Here is a 22,720-nt window from a genome sequence, read left to right on the forward strand (position 1 = left end):
GCATTTTTGTCTGTTCTCCTTCTGTGTTGCACAGCCTGGAATTACTAACAATAACACTTAGGGCACAATGTGCTTCTGCCCAAAGTTCTTCTAAGAACAATCCTTATGCCTCAATACCATTATCTACTTGGACTGAGAATTATCTCTTATACAAGTATGTTTGCATTTACCTAAAAGGTTTAATAAACAGAAAATGTCAGCTGCTGTGATTCCTTCCAGAATATAATATGTCCGTCATGGAGAATTACTAAAGATGTTTGAATATGGGGGAATCCCTACACATTTAAAATAAGTAAAACCAAGGCTACAGCTATTTTCTTGACACCAAATCATATTCCATATAACTTCTGTTATTATATCAATAAAGTGCTTTTACAAAAAAACATGTTCTAAATAGCATTACATTTCACCTTTATCACTATGTAGTTATTAACCCAGCCACAGGGGATGCACAAACCAGTATGTTTCTTTGTGCCTGTCCCAAGCCCGGATAAATGGGGAGGGTTACATCAGGAAGGGTATCCAGTGTAAAATTTTGCCAGATCAATATGCAGACAACAGTACAAATTTCCATACCAGATCAGTCGAGGCCTGGGTTAACAACGGCTGCCACCAGTACTGTTAGCCAACAGGGTTGTGGCGGAAATTGGCTACTGTTGGCTGAAGAAGAGAAGAAAAGGGGGGAGACATGTCTGGAGGTAGAAGGACAGGAGGAAGGTAAAGAGAGAGGAACTGAGAGTAGGAACTTTGAATGTTGGTAGTATGACTGGTAAGGGAAGAGAGTTAGCCGATATGATGGAGAGAGTTTCAGATAGAGTAATGATTATGAAGATGGAAACTGAAGGTGTGGTGATGACTGTTGTCAGTGCATATGCCCCGCAAGTTGGGTGTTCGATGGATGAGAAAGAAGATTTCTGGAGTGAGTTGAACAATAAGAGTGACAGCAAGAAGGGTACTTTGAGTGACATCTGGACAGAGGAAGGAGGAAAAGGAAACCTGGTGGTGGAATGGGGAAGTACAGGAGAGTATACAGAGGAAGAGGATGGTGAAGAAGAGGTGGGATAGTCAGAGAGATGCAGAAAGTAGATAAGAGTACAAGGAGATAAGGCACAAGTTGAAGGGAGAGGTGGCGAAGGCTAAAGAAAAGGCGTATAATGGGTTGTATGAGAGGCTGAACACTAAGGAGGGAGAAAAGGACCTGTACCGATTGGCTAGACAGAGGGACTGAGCTGGGAAAGATGTACAGCAGGTTAGGGTGATAAAGGATAAAGATAGAAACATACTCACAAGTGAGGAGGGTGTGTTGAACAGATGGAAAGAGTACTTTGAGAGGCTGATGAATGAAGAGAATGAGAGAGAGAAGGTTGGATGATGTGGAGATAGTAAATCAGGAAGTGCAAAAGGATTAGCAAGGAGGAACGAAGGACAACTATGAAAAGGATGAAGAATGGAAAAGCCATTGGTCCAGATGATATACCTGTGAAACCATGGAGGTGTTAAGGGGTGATGGCAGTGGAGTTTTTAACCAGATTGTTTAATGGAATCTTGGAAAGTGACAGGATGCCTGAGGAGTGGAGAAGAAGTGTACTGGTACCGAATTTTAAGAATAAGGGAGATATGCAGAGCTGTAGTAACTACAGGGGGATAAAACTGATGAGCCACAGCATGAACTTATGTGAAAGAGTAGTGGAAGCTAGGTTAAGAAGGGAGGTGATGATTAGTGAGCAGCAGTATGGTTTCATGCCAGGAAAGAGCACCACAGATGCAATGTTTGCTCTGAGGGTGTTGATGGAGAAGTATAGAGAAGACCAGAAGGAGTTGCATTGTGTTTTTGTGGACCTGGAGAAAGTATACTGTATGATAGGGTACCTCGAGAGGAGTTGTGGTATTGTATGAGGAATTCGGGAGTGGCAGAGAAGTATGTAAGAGTTGTACAGGATATCTATGAAGGAAGTGCGACAGTGGTGAAAACTGCAGTAGGAGTGACGGATGCATTCAACATAGAGGTGGGATTACATCAAGGATCAGCAACGCCCATGCAGGCTGCGGCTTACAGAGCTCCAGAGTCCACGGTGTTTAGTGTTAATCTTTGGTCATCTTTGTGAACTAGTACAAGAAAAGAAGTAGATTTAAGTGATAGTGGTACGCAGACATACTGTACATTTACGAGCGGCAAATCCTGCTCGATTTCCAAAGAAACTGTAATAAAATATCCATCGAGGTGACAGAGACACTCTGCAGCCTTTGCTTACTTCAGCAGTCTGAGAATCTGAGCTGGCGGAACCGCAAGTGCAGCGATCGGAAGCAGATATGAGGGAAGCGCAGCGGTGTTTGCACAAGGCTAAAAACTAACCCCACCAGACCTGCAATATCATCCATTCTGCTAGCGAACGTCCGATTGCTAGACAACAAGCTAGATTACATAAAGCTGCAGAAGGCCAAGCAGTGGGAAATGAGAGACGGTTGCATCGTTATTTTCACCGAGACATGGCCGCAGGAAAACATTGCAGACTTGGCTATCCGGCTAGACGGACTGACCATCTTCTGAGCGGACAGAGACGCCTCTTTGTCCGGTAAGACCCGTGGGGGGGACTGTGTGTTTATGTGAACAGAGAGTGGTGTATGAACGCTGCTGTAGTCGCACGACACTGTTCCCCACTGATAGAGGTTTTATCGGTAAGGTGCCGGCCTTTCTACCTGCCAAGGGAATACAGTTGCATGCTGGTGGTTGCCATCTACCTCCCACCTAGCGCAAATGTTAACCAGGCACTAGCGGAACTCTACGAGATCATCAGCAAACTGCAAACGACGCACCCCGAGGCATTTTTCATTATTGCTGGGGACTTCAATCATGCCAGCATAAAGTCAGTTCTCCCAAAATTCTTCCAGAATGTGAAGTTTGCTACTAGAGGGGGAAGCTGTCCGGACAATGTTTACACGAGCACTCCTGAAGCCTACAAGGCCCTACCCCACCCCCACCTCGGCTATTCACACCATATCAGCGTGTTTATGGTTCCTGCATACGTCCCTGCTGAAGCGCACTAAACCACCCCGCAAGAACATCAGAGTGTGGCAGGTTGGTGCTGTTTCAGCTCTCCAAGACTGCTTCGAATTGACAGACTGGGACATTTTCAGGGAGGCTGCTATGGATGGTGAGTCCATCAATCGGGAGAAGTACACAGACTCTGTGACTAGCTACATCTCCAAATGCATAGAGGATGTTACTCTTACCAAGAATGTTACCACAAAAGCCAAACAAAAGCCCTGGATGACGAGAGAAGTGCACAAGCTGCTCAAGATCAGAAATGCAGCCTTCAGATCTGGAGACAAGGCCGCCCTCAGGGTGGCCAGTGCCAAACAGTCTCACGCTATAAGGAGAGCTAAGTAGGCATATGCTCAGAGGATTAACAAACACTTCAGCAGCACCAGAGACACACGTCGTATGTGGCAGGGCATTCAGCCAATTACAAACTACAAGCCCAACCCAAACAGCAGCGATGGTGATGCCTCCCTACCGGATGAGCTGAACAACTTCTTTGCACAGTTTGAGGCGCAGAACAAAGAACTTGCGAGAAAAGCAACACCTCCCTTCACTGACCAGGTACTCTGTCTCTCCATAACTGACGTGAAGAGGATTCTATCTAGAGTCAATCCACAGAAGGCGGCAGGACCTGACAACATATCTAGCCGTGTGCGCAAAGACTGTGCCAGTCAACTGGCTGGTGTCCTCACAGACATCTTCAACAGATCTCTGAGCCAGTCATCAGTCCCAGCATGCTTCAAGTCGACCACCATCATACCAGTGTCGAAGAAGTCATCAGTGACATGCTTGAATGACTACCGACCAGTTGCACTCACACCAATCATCATGATGTGCTTTGAAAGGTTAGTCATGTCACACATAAAGACTAATCTCCCTGCCTCCCTTGACTGTCTTCAGTTTGCATACTGCTCAAACAGGTCAACTGATGATGCCATATGCTCTGCCCTTCACCTCTCCCTGACACATCTGGATAAAAAAGACACATATGTCAGGATGCTATTCATAGACTTTAGCGCCGCCTTCAACACAATCATCCCTCAAAAGCTTTTTGTAGTAAGCAGGTTGGACTTGAACACCACCATCTGCAATTGGATCCTGGACTTCTTGACAGAGAGGCCCCAGTCAGTTTGGATGGGCTGCAACACTTCCAGCATCATCACACTGAGCACTGGAGCGCTGCAGGGCTGCATACTTAGTCCACTGCTCTTCACCCTGCTGACTCACGACTGCACAGCCACGCACAACACCAACCACATCATCAAGCACCCCTTACATGGACTTTTCACACTTCTGCCATCCAAGAGAAGATACAGCAGCATCAGAGCCAGATCTGCCAGGCTGCAGGATAGTTTTTACCCCCAAGCTGTCAGACTCCTTAACACCATGCTGCCACCTGGGATCTTCCACACTGCCTCAACCACCTCTAAAAACAGAACTTTTATACATGCAAGCCACTTTCCTGCAAAGACTAGTGTGCATGTAGAAAAGAACTGAAAATCTCATACTGACCTTTTTTTTTGACATTCTTGATATCCTTCTGCTGTGAAAGATTCTGACCTGTTATTGTTTACACATGTCTTAAACAACTGTTATCATACACTGATAATTTCTGTATTATCTATATCAATTATGTATTATTTATTTATTTTTTATTACATATCTATTGACTATATTTATGTATCTAGATTGCAAATACCATACATTGCATCAATGTTCATATTGCTTACTACACGTCAATATTGCTGCTACTTCTTTGTCTCTTCTTTGCACAATGTCTTGTCTTGTTTGTGTTTTAATTTTAAATTTAAATTTTAATTCTATTTTTAATTTATTATTTGCACTTCATGTTGTAAAGTTCGCTTTGACTTTTAACTTTCATATTTGCAATGGTGATGGACAGGTTGACAGACGAGATTAGACAGGAATCCCCGTGGACTATGATGTTTGCTGATGACATTGTGATCTGTAGCGAGAGTAGGGAGCAGGTTGAGGAGACCCTGGAGAGGTGGAGATATGCTCTAGAGAAGAGAGGAATGAAGGTCAGTAGGAACAGAATACATGTGTGTAAATGAGAGGGAGGTCAGGGGAATGGTGAGGATGCAGGGAGTAGAGTTGGTGAAGGTGGATGAGTTTAAATACTTGGGATCAACAGTACAGAGTAATGGGGATTATGGAAGAGAGGTGAAAAAGAGAGTGCAGGCAGGGTGGAATGGATGGAGAAGAGTGTCAGGAGTGATTTGTGACAGACAGGTATCAGCAAGAGTGAAAGGGAAGGCCTACAGGACAGTTGTGAGACCAGCTATGTTATATGGGTTAGAGACGGTGGCAATGACCAGAAAGTAGGAGACAGAGCTGGAGGTAGCAGAGTTAAAGATGTTAAGATTTGCACTGGGTGTGACAAGAATGGATAGGATTAGAAATGAGTACATTAGAGGGTCAGCTCAGGTTGGACGGTTGGGAAACAAAGTCAGAGAGGCGAGATTGCGTTGGTTTGGACATATGCAGAGGAGAGATGCTGAGTATATTGGCAGAAGGATGTTAAAGATAGAGCTGCCAGGCAAGAGGAAAAGAGGAAGGCCTAAGAGAAGGTTTATGGATGTGGTGAAAGAGGACGTGCAGGTGGTGGGTGTAATGGAGCAAGATGTTATTATTGCCATTTACACTTTTATTAATTTTAAAAACTATTATTTTAGCAATAGTAATCTTTTGTGAACATGAAGTCTTCCATAATGTTCATATGTGATTAACTCAGCAGTTGCCATATGGCTGTTAATACAACTCACTATGAACAACTTAGAATGCCAAGCACACACACCTCTGATATATTATATTCCTGCTAGGCAAAATAACCACTCTACATTTATTATTGCAGATGAATAATAAGCTTGCTCCTTTTTTTGTATGAATAGGTGGCAAAATTCACTCTGATGTGTTAAGAAATATATTAGATCCTAGCATATAAGCAGGTAAAATAAGAGAAAGAAATGCTATTTATTTCGCACAAAAGTAGAGATGGTGTTCAGCTGACACTCAACCACAAGCAGTTTCTTCAACTATGTTCTATTAGTAAATATCAAGAATATTAGATCTTGAGTTACACCAGTAGAAAAGAAACCTAATAAAACTGAACTTACTTGATAGTCTGATGCTGAAGTGAATCAGGGTCTGTGGCATTCAGTGTTGCAACACTGCTCCCAATAGGAATGTTCTCTCGCTTTGTCACTCTCATTGGGTTAGGGTAGAAAATTGGGCCTTCATTGACATCCAGGACCGTGACCTGTACTGTGGCTGTGGAACTGGGGCCATAGGCAACATCAGGAATCAAGGGATCCTCATTTTCCACTTTAATCAACAGTGTGTGGAAAGCTGAAATCTCATAATCCAGTGGCTGCAAGAGAATACTCCAATTAAATTCCAGTTAAGCCAAGGTAGCCATCATGCACCGTCAGTAATAATCAGTACTATCATGTTTACCTTATTCACATTTTACAGGAAAGATCTGTTATACAACACTTAAAATGAGTTCTAAGCTTTTAAATATGCCAAATAATGCATAGTTTGGAAGCCTAAATACATTTCTCACATTCAGTAAAAAGGGGTGGCTACATTCATCATGAAAGCAGTTGTCACCATCATCTTTCTGTTAAACCCAAGAGCATTTTATTCAAACAAGACTGTACAAAAATTAAACAAAGAGCAGGCACATAGCATTTACACCACTGCATATATTAAACTCTCTGCATTCTAAATGCCTTGTATAATCATCAGTTATGTTTTTCTAAACAAAGACATTTCCCTATTAAATGTCACCAAAGTTTATATTATGGAGGAAAAGTATACATATTTTATTCATGATTGATACATCATTTTACTAGAATCGCCTGGCTATTATGAATACATTTCTCACAAGCTTAAATATTAAACAAGTGTGTCAACATCACAGAAAGGCTGTGTGCATGAAATTGACATTCTGTAATAATGAAGCATTCGTGTTTGATAAAGGAGTATTATAATAATAAAAAAAAACACACACACACACAGATTCTAGCTGGAGGCTTTACCTTGACAACTGACAGCATGCCCTCATTGTTATTGGCATTGGTGTGAATTTCAAAACTCTGGCCAGGGTTTCCATTGATAATTGAATAAACAGCTCTCCAAGCTCCAGTAACAGGGTCATCCTTGTCCTCGACAGTTAGGTTGACTATGACGCCCGTTGAGCCTTCATCCACTGTGGCCTGAAACTGCATTGTAAAACAAATAAACATATTAAAAAAAGAAATTATGACAAAGTAAATGCAAGCTCTGCCTCGTGGGTAATGTAAAGGCCATAGACCCTGGGTCTAAACACAGTTCAGCTAGAAATGATGCAGTATGTATCCTCCGGCAATCTGTTTTGTAATATTCAATGACTGCAGTTAACTGAAAATAAATTTTCATGGGAAACTAATAGACAGATAACGTTTTAATAGTACATACTACAGACCTTGTTCTTATATAATACATTTAGTTATTTAACTGAGAATAAAATCATTACAGCAGCTTAATTTGCAGTAACCTAAGAGGTAAGGAATACTATTTCTAAAAATGTATTTACTTATACTGTTAAGAGAACATATAACATAATATTAATTTTCATTGGTATGCTGATGGCAGAAAGCATTCCTTATCTATAAGACCTAATAATAGTCATTCTATGACATACTTAGATACAGTAATTGCTTCAATCAGATTAAGCAGGGGATGGGTACAAACTAATTATATTTAAACTCAGGGAAAGCTGAACTTTAACATACGACACCAATTCTGCAGATAAACAGGCAATGTCTTTCTGTGAAATCTTAACAATAAAAAAAACTTTTGCTAGGCTGATTTTGAATTTAGGAGTTATCTTTGTTTTGGAATGTTTGCTCAAGTCTCACATCAATTCATTACCAGATGTCTGCTTCATCTACATTTGTAACATCTCAAGGCTAAGGCAACATCTTATTGATGGGTGCTTTTCAAGCAGGAATGGTTACACTTGCATCTTTTTTTCTCTCCCCACACCAAAATTACAATACAATAAAATTTTTATTCATTTATACACTGTAGATCTTCAGGCACCACGTTCCTGTCTGAGACACTGAACATCTCCCAGGTATGGAATAACTTGCTTATTTATTTAACACAGCACTGAAGACTAATCTGTGTAACCTAGTCTGTCCAGGAAAAACTAGAAAAACAGCTAGCATATGTCTTTAACCCCCACATGGTTTTATTTTAATCTAGCACTGATGTTATGAATGCTTTGTTTTTAACCTTGGTAAAATTACATATGCTATATAGTCACAAATATTAAGCCTGTGTTGTATGACAGGTGAATAAAATGTTCTAAGGCTAAATGTCTGTTACTATGACCTGTCCCCTTCCATGTAATCCCCATTCAAACATTTCTACCACTCCTAGAATCCATGGCGAAAGCCTGAAACTATGGCATGTTTGAGTTTGGCTTGCACTTTCTTATGGATGATTCATTTTCTTCTTCACTTTAGCTTCATGTTACATTTTAGAGACCCTCAAAAACACAACTGGCAGAGAAATTGACTTCACAGTTTCACCCATGACAGATAGTAAGTCAGACTTTTTTTGAGTTACTGCTTATGAAAGTCATTAGAAGATATAAAAAGTAACATACTAGTTTAGTTTTAATCCCTGCACTAGTTTAGTTTTAATCCCTGCAAATGTTTTATTGAAAAAAAATCAATACTTAAAAGAATTTTTCAAATTATGCACAAAACACAACATGAGCAGTTACAATCAGCAGTACAGCTATCATTTGAGGTAGGAAAGCTCATCATTCAGAACAGATACTCTTTTACTCTTATTTAACTTAAATATAAACACAAACTGAAAAGGGTCTTTTTTTGAAGCAACAATTAAATTTCAACTTGCCAAATTTCTAAAGAAAAGTATTAAAAATGGAAATTATTATTTTTTTAATTTGATAAAGTTATAAAAGTATCTAATTATGCATTTATATTGGACTGTGGAATTGTGGGACTGCGGACTACTGTTCATTTGTCTTTGTGTATAGTTTCATTTAACTATAAAAGTGCTTGTGAACCTTGTCTTATGTCCATATATTCTTATATGTGAGCAGTGGTCATTATTTTAAAGTGTCCGGCCTGATTCCTCCCTTACATATAGTACAGGGTGAGACAAAAAGAAGTACCACATTTCAAACGTTTATTCTACAAAAACGCTACAAGATAAAATAAATTTCATTACGACACAAGAAAGGATATGCAAAATAGATTTTTTTTCATTGTGTTTTAAAAATGTCTTCAAGGTGGTGGCCATCATTAGCAATATACTCTTCGAGACTATTTCAGAATGCTTGCATGACTTGTTCGGCCATTTCAAGGGGAATAATGGTGATTTCGTAGAGAATAGCGCCCTTGAGGGCTTCAAGGTTTTGAGGTTGGTGTGTGTATACATTCTACTTGAGATAGCCCCACAAGAAGAAATTGCACAGAGTGAAATCATGCAAACGTGAAGGCCATGCGACATCGCCGTGCAGGGAGATCAGCTTCACCAGAAACATCTCCCGCAAACTTGCATGGAACTCTGTGCCGTAAGAGCTGTTGCTCCATCCTGTTAAAACCACGCATCCACCACACCCATTTCTTCCAGATGGGGCCGCAAAAAGTTCTGTAGCATTTCAATGCAATGCTCTGAAGTGACGATGACCATTGCTCCCCTCTCCTCAAAAAATTAAATGCCTACAATGATAAATTCTGCAACGGCACACCAAATTGTAAAATGCTCACTGTGCAGGGGTCTCTGATAAAGTTCATGAGGGTTGGTTTCAGCCCAATAGCGAAAGTTTTGCTTATTTACGCAACCATTTAAATGGAAATGTGCTTTGTCTCTGCACATGATGATGACATCTAGATGAACGGTTTTCAGAATGTTTGTGCACAACTTGCTACGACTCTCCCAGTCTCTCTCAGTGAGTTCCTGCACTACCATCATTTTGTATGGATGGAAATTAAGGTCCTCATGCAAAATCAAAGACATGTAGGAAATGCCTAAGGCAGAAGCATGTTTGTGCACTGAATGTCTAGAAGACTGCAAATTAGAGGCCCTTACAGCATGGATGTTTTCAGACATAGTACAGCCTGGAGATTTTCTGTTCAGTGTGGTACCAGTCCGTCCAAATTTAGCCACCCACTGAAGAATTGTTTTCTGAATTGGGACGTCACCATTAGGAAGAATGCTGAAGTGCGTTCGGAAGGCGTGTTGCATAGTGATGATGGATTCGTTATTTTTGAAGAATGCTTCGACAGCATAAGCATGGTGCACACTGGAGCAAGGCATGTTGACGACTGAAAACTACAAGGGATTGCCTATCAAAGGACCCCCACCCTATCCCACTCGGCTGCTTCTACCTCATGCAATGACCTTGAGAAATGTGGTACTTCATTTTGGTTCACTCTATATAACTATTTGGGTTCCACTTCCTTCCACACAACTGAAAATTATATGACCCAACAGCAGCTGTTCAGCAGCTTTTAATAAATTGAATTCTCCCAAAATGTCTAAGCGAATGCAAGCAAATACCCTGCAATGGACGGACATCTCATTCAGGGCTGATTAGTGTCTTAAGGACAATACTGTGAGAAAATCTAAATTTCTGTCTCTTGGCTCAAAAAAATCTATAAACCATTTTCAATTAAAGAAATTAAAAATTAGGACAACCTGTAATGTCTGTTGGTCACCAATAAACTTTTTTATTTCAGAAATCATAAATTAAGCTCTTAAAAATTCCTTTAGTATAAAATTAAAAATACACAAGGTATGGATCACTCCTAGGTGCCATATGGTAGGACATGGAAGCCATATATTTTTTGATTTTAAGACAGCCACACATCTGTTATTCTGAAGCTGCAGGTATCTATAACCACAAATCTGAAACACTACTAGCTCATGGTAGTCACTACTAACATCATTAAGTGCTTTAAGAGGTTTTTAATGGCTCATATAAAGCTGAACATCCCAGACAAAAAGAGATTCATATGAGATGGCATAAAGTAAATCAGCAGAGGATGCATTTTCCATGAACATAGATGCAGCACTAACTAACCTTGACAAAAGGAACACTTAAGACAGAATGCATTTTACTGGCTTTAAATGTTCTACATTCTATACTATCCATCTGAACAAAGTAGCAAACCTTAGGGCCCTTGGGCAGAATATCATCCTGTGTAACTGGATCCAGGACTTCCTGAGTGGCAGATCTCAGACTGTTAGGCTTAGGGAATGTGCATCTAACAGTATCACTTTGAACACCAGAGCACTTCATGGTTATGTGCTAAGACACTTTGGCTTCCTTACTCATTTTAAAAAATGTTTCCAAGTTTGTTAACAACAGTAGTAGGCCTCAGTACCAACAACCTTAACATTAGGAAAACTACAGCGCTAACTCGTCAACTTCAGGAGATTTAGAGGCTGTCATGAAATCAATAGAATTGTTATGAGTTAGTAGTTTTAGTTTCTTTGAGGTCCATAACCCTGATGTTCATTCATGCCCAATCCCCCATACATTGTAAACAAGACTAAACAGCACTTCACTTCTAAAGTCATACATTGGAAAGAATATTAATTTGATAATTTGATATTTATAGGCACAGTCTAATTTTGTCAACACCAATGAAGCTGATCACAAGGATCTGCAACTGGTAAATGTTCCTATACATCTATACATGGTATTCATGATGATAGATGTCTTGCAAAATCTGTTTCCATCACGACAGACTCGACATATCCCAGCAACAAAAATCCCACGCCGATCCAATGAAAATATCATTTAACACTGTACCATGAAACTTTCAAATGGTTTCTAAACCTGGACCATTTAACAAACTCTCCTGGACTCATTTAACTCTACTCTATAATTATCTGCTGGACCTGTGACTAAGCACAAGCACTTCCACTCAGTTTCTAGTACCAATTCAACTATACTGTGTTATTGCTACTTGCTCTGTTTAAAACATTCTGTATGTTTATATATGAAAACAATTTATTTATTCATTCTTAATTTATATGCATATTTATTTTTAATCATCTTTGGCCTGTTTAATGATTTGTGATTGCTTTGCTTTACTGTCATGTATTGTTTAATTGCTGAACATTTCTGCACTTGAGGGACTAACAATATATGCTTTCCATTGTAGTGCTGGGCATAATGGCAATCAACGTTTTTCCATATATAGTTACAACCCATGAATAAAGGTATAAGACATAATAAATAGCATAGAAAGACACACGTTGAGGTGGACTGGACAACTAGTTCAGAGAAAACACCACTGCGGTGGTTTTAAAATTTTTCAAAATGGTGGCAAAAACAATGTAAACTATTAAGCTGTTTTTACAATATGTGATAAGACTAAATTGGTCACTCAAATTATAAATTTTATACTATAAGAAAAAATAAATTATTGTATTTATTGAGAATTCTGCCACATAACCTAATAAAGAGTCATGCAGTCCATCAAAACAAATTACAGTAAGCCCAGTGAGTTTGTATGTCTACAACTAATAAGGGCCCAGAGGCAAAGATGCCTGGGCAACCAGAAAAAGTGATTAATAGAAATTATGGAAATCCAGTGTGATGGTGTTAAGAATCTATCAACATGCTTTATACCATAAAAACATGAATAGCCTACACTTTCTGTGTTCAAAGGGAACTTTAAGCTTTCAGTTTTAATTATTCTTAAATTCCAGGCTTTGTATAAATGGCAAATAATTTTTAATAACTAACATATTTTTCTTAAATGTTTTTTCTAAACCTAAACTACTTCTTGCTTATCTGGATCTGTTTACTTATTATAATTAATTATGACACTACACACACCTACTATACACTTCCCAAAAGCATCAATTTAGCCCCGAAAGCTTGTGTGCTTCTTGAATTAAAAGATACTTAAATCTTTTGAAAAGAATAACTTTACCCACAACCAGGGATGAATTAAGGACATAAGAAGCTGTGTTTACACTATAAAAGAGAGATCAGCCCCAGGGCATAAAGGGAATCATATGCTCTTTCTGTTTAGTAAAAGATAAATTCCCTCCACATAAAACACAGCATGTTAAAAATATGATACAATAAGCATAACAGAGGAAATGATGAATTGTGAACAACAGGGAACTTGTGGTTGTGCTCTTAAAAGAGCCACAAGGTTCCCTACTTCTTCTCAAATACAATAAATAGCAAAACATTTATGATTTTATTCACACAAATTTATAATACAGTAAACTTCTAAAGAAATATAGTGCCTGTTGTTCTTGTTAATATTTGTACACTCCGTCTAGCATGAAGGAAAGAAATTCTTGTCTTATGTTGTATAAACCGAGAAATTTGAAAATACACTTAAAATTTGAAATACACTGTTGAAATTTCAGCCACAGTAAATTATTTTTCACCCTCTACTTATTTTTCATTCTAGAAAAAGCAAGAGAAAATCTTTATTAAACAGAGGCATGTCAAAGCTGCATATGCTCACCTTCTTTAGTGAAATTCATCAACTATCCTTTCATGTAAAAGATTACAGATAATCCACATTGGCTTTGTCATATATATTACATAATACCTTAATTGGGTTTGTTTGAGTAACACTTATGTCAAATTATAATAACTCTTTCTTGGAGAGTAAACAACCAAGGATGACCCAACTGTGATGGGTCCATCAAGCCCATCTCATTGGCATAAGTTTTAGAAGTACACACTTGGAAGAATATGGTACAGAAACAGAGATGCTCACTCTGATAAAAAGAAATTTAGTATAAAAATGAAGGTGATTAAATGGGGTGCTGAGCAGTAACCCTTGTGAACACAGCAGAAAAGTAAAGTAGTAGATGCTTCATGGGGTGCCATATTGAGAGGTGTAGTGAGGGACTGGCAGGGCAACAATTATATTTCCTCTTCTCATTAAATGAGAATCAGAATTCAAACTTTAAAAAAGTAAATAAAAATAACATACTGAGTGTATATATTTTGTTTTACTGCATGAAGAGTTCTATATTTTAATATCGTATCATCAGTGTGATTAGGATTTGTCTTTAGTACAGATGATGAGAGGGAAAACTGAAACCATTTACGAAGGACAATACAAATTTATGGACCACAGTAAAGCTCAGGGTTGAATACTGTACACTGCAGCCAAAACTCACACTTGCAGGACTTTTTGTTTTGAAAACTGGATCAATACTTTATATAAAGTTCAAGGTTGTAGTCTGCAGTGGGCTGGCGCCCTGCCCGGGGTTTGTTTCCTGCCTTGCGTCCTGTGTTGGCTGGGATTGGCTCCAGCAGACCCCTGTGACCCTGTAGTTAGGATATAGCAGGTTGGATAATGGATGGATGGAGGTTGTAGTGATATAAATAGTCATGAAAGGGCAATTTGCCCCTGTGGAACTGTGACTTTATAGGAGTACTGCTGACCATGAAAGTGACTCAGTGATGGACCTAAAGGTTAACCCCAGGAAGGGGTTGGCAAAAAGAAAGAAAATCTGGAAATGGAAAACAACAATGGCAAACTCAATGTAGAGAGGTACAGTAGTGTTACCAAAAGCAATAAGCTGACAGAATTGGAGGTGAAAGGGCATGCTGTTTATATTGTTCAAAAAAATCCCATTTGTAATACAGTGTTAGCAATTTTATTAAATGCCATGCAAAAAGGCAATAAATACACATTTTAAAATACTTGCTTGTATAACTGTGTACAATATTTATATGCAATAATAAAATTAAAAGGGGTTTCATCTCATTTCTAATGTTACAGAGTACTGAACATGGGTTTTGGATTAATAAAATATGGTAAAGACAATTAACACAGTAAACAACACTGTGCAACAAAGGAAAATGTTCAGGTTTGGCCATATGGCTTGGAAAAATAAGATTTGAAATTGCAGCTTTTATTATAAAGTTGATCTCTCTATCAGCTATACAGTCCCACTGAATATGCTTTTGCAAAATCTATGCTCTGCTTTAGTACAAAGTAACATGCTGATTAGTTACACTGTCACCATTGTCTTCATACATAAAGAACCCTACATGTTATCTTGAACCTTTTTAAATGAATCACATAAGACAGGAATGGGACTGTTTTAGGAATTTAAGTGAACAAGTATATGTGTGTTCTTTCTCCTGAAACACTACAATAACCAGGCACAGCAATCATTCTTTTCAATTCAAGTAAAGATGAAATAATTTATTATTACATATTGAGTTTGCCTCCTGCAGGTCCTTGTATTCAACATTGTGAGCAACATTCAAGCAGCACAAGTGCAAATTACACTGAAAAGTAATAAAAGCAATTGGTAATGATTTTCGTTGATAAAAGACACAAAGTAAGCAAATCTTAGGTGTAGTAAAGGACAAAAAAAAAAAAAAAAAAAAGTTAAACAATTTTGGTTTAATTTATACCTTATTGAACCCTTTGTTGCATGTCTAACAGGAGAAAATACTAATTAGTAGTAGCATTTTAAATAACCAATTAAGCAAAAAGTGACCACAGACTGGTGTATTTTGATAAATGTTCATTGGTTCATCAAAATAGACAAGTGCAATAAGTGAAAAGGGCAAATGAAAAATTCCAACTTAAAAAAATTTCAAAAACCTTATAAAATGATGAGACTTGCCAAAAATGAATAAGTAGATCAAGAAATTCACACTGTGCAAGTGGAATGTTGAAAAGTGCTTCTTATTTTAAAAAATAAATTATAATATTACTTGAAAATGTCTTGATTACTGATTTTTTTTCCTATTCCAGTACAATGTCTCAGGACATAGAGCCTATTCTAGCAGTAAAAAGTGCAAGGCAGGAAGAAACCCTAACAGGACTCATGTCCCTTGCAGGACATATTGTCAAAACCAGACTCATTCACATTGGACAAGTTTAAAGTCTACAAGCAATCTAACCTACATTAAATAATCAGAAAATGGGTTATTTAAAAAAATTTTAATAATAGAAAAAAGCACATATATGGTGGGAATGTGCATATTTCAAAAAGGAATTTGAACTAAAGTGTACAGAGGACAATTTTTTCCTGTCATTACTGTGCATGGTTACCTACATTCACTATTAATGAGTTTTTTAGGTAAGAAAATTGTTAGGTAGAAATGGTTGCCGTGAAAATATACTAAATTGTGAATAAGAGAAATAAATTATTTAGCCCAAATACATTACATTCATGTTTCCATTTGAATAAAGAATGTTGTAATTTCTTGGAGTGACTAAAGCTTTTGGGATTTAAATCAAGGAACTGGTGGTTTTACCTTCCCCTCTGTCTCACTTTGTAGTCCTTGACAAATCACTTGACAACTGAGTGCTTCAACTCTGGGGGAAAAAGCTATACTGTATTTGAATTGTTTTGTAGCTATTAAACTATTCCAAGTGGAAGTGTATAAAATGGAGAGTGTTTATTTAGGGATTACTTTTAACATTTAAACGTTGCCTTCATTCAATGTATCTGCCTTCATTTAATATGGTGACCCTCACAATAGGTAAAATAACAAAACATTTTACAAAGCAACTCACATTGCAATACCAAACAAGTACATTTTGACAGACAAACTAAATGCTGCATATAATACAAGAGTAAAATATAGCCGAAAGAAAATGAAATGCAACAAGGAATGGTCCTAGGCTAGATTTAAAATTTTGTACTAAAGGAGATTTGCGTGTGTGAGTGTGTCAGGAAACGCTACTGGGTCTCTTTCATACCTACAGCAATAATGCCTCACTGTGACTGCACTCTTATCATTAGCCATATCAGAAGTTTTTTTTTTTTGGTAATTCGAGTGTGTGTGTTTGAGCAGGGTTGTTGTTTCTTATAATATTTCTAGAACTTCTGAAAAATTCTAAATTTCCACTTTAGGTGAAATAAAGTACTATCTACCTATTGATCTATTTGCTAACAGGCGGTGTGACAGTTCTGAATGAGTATCTATTCCATGCAGTACAAGAAGAACTTATTATTGCCGTTCTCATAAATAAAGAATATATGGAAACACTGGCACAGGTAGTCTACTTAGGAACTTAAGTAAGTTTAGATATTTATATAATCTGTGTAGTATGCTTATGATTTGCAGTGGGTCTCATGTGGGAAGTAATGTTGTGAATAAAACGATACATGGTGTCCCCAGCTGGCCAGAAGTTCTATGGGGCAGCTTCACCAGCAAAATTGCACAAAGAAGGGTAAAATCCTCTAAGGCAGCAAGAGAAAGAGAGAGAGAGACCAGCAATGACAAGCTTGAGAATATAGTTAGAGTGAACCCTCAGCAGACACTGACTTCATTCTCACAACACGTCAAAAAAGCATACGTTGGATGTGCCTGACCCTCTTCCTGGAAAGCAGGACTGGGAGAGAGAGAGAGAAAGAGAGCGAGAGGTGGGGTGAATGGACAGATGGCAAGGTGCCACAGGCCTTATTATCTGGAGAGGCTGAAACTGGCAGGAAACAAAGCACACACCCACCTAAGAGGCTGGGACCAGGATGCAGTTATAGCTGAGGCCAGCAGAAAATGTAAGCTTTGGTTTTACTTCTATCTGTTCCTCAGAACTTCGAGTTTTTCTTCAGTACTTTGAATTTTACTTGTGTTGATCCCGCCATTGTGTGTTTTACAGAAGCAAAATAGAAATATGTATTTTAACATAAGCCATGTCCTTGGCTTTATTATAGATGTAGAAAGGCATAAAAAAAGCATTCTCTCTATACAATATAAGCTAAAATCATATATGGTAAAAATACTAGCTGAGTTTGTAAAGAAGAGTTTCATTGTCTTTGTGACGTATAGCAATAACGCAAATATACAGGAGTTTTTTTTGCTGAAGAATTTGGTGAAATCCACAGATCTACAGTAAAAGACAGGGGCTTAACTGCTTACACTTGTTTGGAAGAATGGATGCAGGCTGAGCATCCCATACACCTCCTCATCAAACACAGCATATGATACACTTTCTAATGATTCACATTGTATGTACCATTCTATAGTTGCTTTTACAAGTTGGCCAAAGTCATTTGTTAAATACCTGACAATAATAAAATAGTAAATACAACGATTCAGCACATATTTTTACTGAGCAGAAAACATCTGCTTGTATTTGATTGTGACAATTCCTCCTCTTGAATGTCCACAAGTTCTCATCTCTTTCACATTTGATCCTTCTCAAAACCCTCAGCCGTTACTAAAGATTAAACTGAGCACATTGCCCAATGCTTGTCTAAATCCTGCTTCACACAGATCAGTTTCTGTCACCTCTCCAGGGACAGCAGTTCTTAGTTAAAGCCTTTTAGCCCAAACAGCTAAAGAGAGCAGAAAGCTTCTAAAAAAAATTCCAGTTCTGTACTTACCAAATAACTGAAAACAGTACATTGCTGAAAAGAATTATTTTTAAAAGTTGGTCACCAAATCAGACAGTAAATTAAGTGATAACAGAAATTCATGTTTTGCTAAATTCTATATTCAGTAAAGAAAATAAAAATCCCTTTCTTTTGGTTGGCCTGAATCACAGTCATCTCCTAAATATAAAATTTCTTATATAATGCATTAAGAAACTCTTGAGCTCTGCTGTTATTTTACTGTGCTACTAGCGCAGCGTGGCCTTGTGAACACATATAATACCACTAAGAGCTCAAAATCTTAACCTATATTTACAAGTAAGCCAGCACTGTTTTACAATTGCCAGACTTCAAAGTGATACACTGTGTATAGAATTAAAGTATAACTGTTCGCACCTAACCCATGACAATAGGATGATCCCACAGGATTTGCTATTTTTTGACTGAAGCAGAATGCAATGCTGTTTACAGCCTGTCTCTTTACAACCTATTGTTATTCACCTGAAGATTCATGCGTATGTGGTAGGCCCCTGAGCATGTATACTCATTTTCAGATAGAATCCTGCATACGTGTCTGGAAATTTTGTGTGGCTATTAAGACCAACAGCAGAGTTTACATACAAAAACATTTGTTTTGCCTGAAATACAATTGTTTAATGATAATTTCAAAAATATTTTAAGTTGAAGGAAGAACATGTAAAGATTTATAAATGAAATAATGTACTTGGTACTCATTATGAGAAAGCCAAAAGAGCAGTGAGAAATGTGTGTGATGCTTTACTTTCAATATTTTTTATATAATTGTAATGGTGCTGAACAAGATAAGCTGAAATGCAGCCATAAAAGCATAAAAAACAGATAATTATTCATGCTAAAAATGCACGGGAAGATTAGATTATGAAAGTTGTGACATTCTGCAATGTTTCTTCATTCTGTAAAAGAATGTTTATTAATTTTCAAACATAAGCAGAGGGATATTTTGAACGGATATATACAGTTGTGGCAGACAGCCGAGTCCCATGCCCGGCAGGGATGCCCCTTCTGCATCTGTTCCGGGGGAGCAACCATGGGCAGCTCAATACCTGCCCTGGGACGCTTGGTGGCAGCCTCCCTGGCGGACAGTGATTCCCCAACCTCTCGCATGGCTCCATGGGAGATGGAGTCCTCCACAGCCTGGTTGGGGGCTTGGATGGCCGCTAGGGGGAGCTGCATGGAGTCAGCAGCCCAGCTGGACGTATATACAGCCCCACCCGGAAGGGCAATTGGGACCAGGTGGTCAAGCTTCCGGGTGGGATATAAAAAGGGCCAGCCACCACCACTCGAGGAGCCAGAGTTGGGAGGAAGGAGACAAAGCTTGAGGAGGAGTGGTGGTTAGGAAGAGAAGAGTGTATTGTTGGTGTGTTGAGTGCTTAAGGGACTGTGTATTGCCTGTGGGACACGGGGAAGACGTGTGCCCATGGGTGAAGATAAAATAAAAGTCTTGTGTGTTTATACGTGCCTCTGTGTCCATCTGTGTCGGGTCGGGCGCCTATATAGCGCCTTTGTTACACAGTATATTTTAGATCAATGGGATGTATCACATTGACAGTTTTTTTTTTTTGGAAGCCTTCTCCAATTTAGAGTACATTTTTAGCTGCACATTTTTATCTGTCATTCAACATGATTTTACAGACACCTCTTATTTCTTCGTCCAAACAGGCACCCTTATTTGCTTTTTGATCATTCTGAAACATTTGTGTCATTTCTGATTCTTTACATTTTAAAGATATTGTGGTGCCAGAATGGATGGATTCTCTTGCTTTTCACATGGCTTGTTATCCTTGAAGGGAATGCTCACCATTGAAGGCATGCTGCTTTTATAGGTGCGTGTGCTGCTGATGATGGAATGCCATCCCTGCTGATGCAACTTATCACTGCCCTTGGAAATTGATCTTCCCAGCAACCACTTCCATCTTTTGAAACTGTGTACAACTCTTCGAAACTGTGATTTTCATTTCTGCTGCGGTCATGCAGCCGGTGACAAAAGTATATCAGCAGAGATCTTGACCACTTAGGAGGTGCAGCATGGATGTTGAATGTTGCACTGTCATGCGGTACAGAAGAGTGTTTAACTTCTGTGCAGTGATCCTTCAATTATAAATCAGCAGGTGAACCTCCTTGTCTGGAACAGCAGATGTACAGGTCTCTTGGATGTTTTTTATTACTAAACAGATGTTACAAACACTGTTCTAGCTCAATATGTCAGGTATGAGATTCTTCCTGTATTGCTGCTCTTTAATGTCTCTGTAGTTTGCCTCTTCCTTTCACTTGCAAAGTTTCTCACATGCCATGCTTCTCACAGCTCACCTGGGGTTATTGACAACTTGATGTGCCACACTTTTTCCCAGCTTCATGAATCAGAAGCTCTGCCAATATCTGCACAACCAAGCCAATAGATCTTAGCAGATAGAGAAGTGTGGTGGAGCTGCAGAGGTCTCTCACTCTACTTCCTTCCTGTTCTGCTGCTGCAAGCAGCATTCCACATTCTTGATCTCATCCTCAAGACTCTCCGGAAATGCCTCAGAAAGGCCAAGCATGTCCCTTGTGGTGTACGCTTTTATAAATCAGACAATAGATCTTCTATTCATCCCACTTTCAATACCAATGGACTCTTTTTTGCTCCTTATATGGCTCTTTTAGGTGACACGTTATCCTTAAAAGAAATGATTGCTATTGCCAAACTAGTTATAAGATTGTTTGCGACATTTCAGGTTAACCATTTTTATAGAAGTTCCTGCCACTGGTGATGGAATACCAGCTGATACTATAGGTTACTCATCTTTAGCTGATTCAATATAATTGATATAAAAAAGCTTCTCATTATAGCTCCTGCTTAAATCTTCTGATTATTTCTTTAATTTGGGCCTCAACGATCTTCACTTCAGCTCAAGTCTGACCTGTACATAGTGATGAGTGATCCAAGAGTTTTGAAAAATCACAGAACTGATTGAGAATGTTGCTGAATTCAATGGGTGAGAAGGAACTGAACTGATTCTGTGCGGATTATAATAGTGAAATGGTGTTTTAAGTGTCCCTGATGGGATGGAGAACAGTCTGCCAACTATACCTGACCAATTATTGAGGCCAAAAATGTGATCTGAGATGTAAGGCAGCAGTGCTAACCACTGTGCCACCCTGCCTCAAACAACAAATGACCAGACCAATATTTTATTTATATCATTGCTCTCAAAGAGTTCCAATCTTTGGGGAACTGATTGTTCATGTCAGAAAGTGGGTAGTCCAAACCGATCTTCAGGTCCTGGTAGCCAGAGCCATAGCCCACTCGCTGGTCCCACACCAAATGCATATAAGGGAAAGGAGCATAAGCAGAATGTATACAGTATATACAGCAAACCTTAAATCCTGAGAAAAAATAATAAAAATTAAAGATTTATTACTACTTACAATACATTTCTATATTTTTGTTGGAAGAGAATTTTGTGAAGGATCTGCAAAGACAGATTAGACAGATCTGGCATGTCTTTTCTGCTCCTATCTGTGCAGATGTGTCATAAATTTTTCTTTCATTAAAAGACAGAAGTGGCTTGTAAATAGTAATAAATCTTTCAATATATTTTTTCACAGGGTCTCATGTGTTTTTTGATTGGGGGAACACTAGAATCCCTGAAGCCGATGAAAAAACTCGTAATCCCAGGGCAACTTAAATTCCTTTGCACCTCTCCATTAGTGTCTTTTGATTTGTAAACGTGTTGATCAGCACAAGCAGCAAGCCGCCTGCTGTCCCATCCCTCCACCGCCACAGCTCAACTCGGGCAAAAAGTTCTCCCCGCTCAAGGCTGTTTATCTGCATGTGAGGTGCCTGGAATTGTATAGGGTAAATAATATATCATTATTTGGAACACATGCATTTCATGTGTGTTCCGTGTCTACAACGATCTATGTAAATGTAGGATGACAGGAAATGCAAAGCAAGAAATTTTAAAGACATACCTAAAACAGAAACTTTTTTCATGTTATAGTACTAATGACAAGCTTTTCACATAAAGTGTATAATGTGTCAAGTTCTTACCGCTGCACCATCCAAGCAGTCATATCATTATTGAACCCTAACCCAATTTCTTTTTTCTTTGGTTACACTTTTGAATAAAATTGCACTTGTTTTGTTATACGTGTACCTTTTCCGAAAGTGTTTATTTGATATTTGGACTTCAGTCTTGACACATTATACACTTCATGTCAAAATTTTGTCATTAGTACTATAACATGAAAAAAGTTAGTTTTAGGTATGTGTTC

General features: G+C 38.5%; 1 protein-coding gene across 1 annotated transcript in view; it reads right to left on the minus strand.

The window, feature by feature from the left end:
• The window catches only part of cdh13 (cadherin 13, H-cadherin (heart)), a 1,360,987-nt gene that overhangs the window by 248,682 nt on the left and 1,089,585 nt on the right, over positions 1–22,720 (minus strand). Inside the window, exons 9-10 of the mRNA XM_028810133.2 lie at positions 7,105–7,287; positions 6,178–6,431 (exon numbers count right to left, since the gene is read on the minus strand). Of these exons, the coding sequence (XP_028665966.2) occupies positions 6,178–6,431; positions 7,105–7,287 (437 nt within the window). The remainder of the gene's footprint in view (positions 1–6,177; positions 6,432–7,104; positions 7,288–22,720) is intronic.

The sequence above is a fragment of the Erpetoichthys calabaricus genome, chromosome 9, assembly GCF_900747795.2.
Source record: "Erpetoichthys calabaricus chromosome 9, fErpCal1.3, whole genome shotgun sequence".
NCBI classification, from domain to species: Eukaryota; Metazoa; Chordata; class Cladistia; order Polypteriformes; family Polypteridae; genus Erpetoichthys; species Erpetoichthys calabaricus.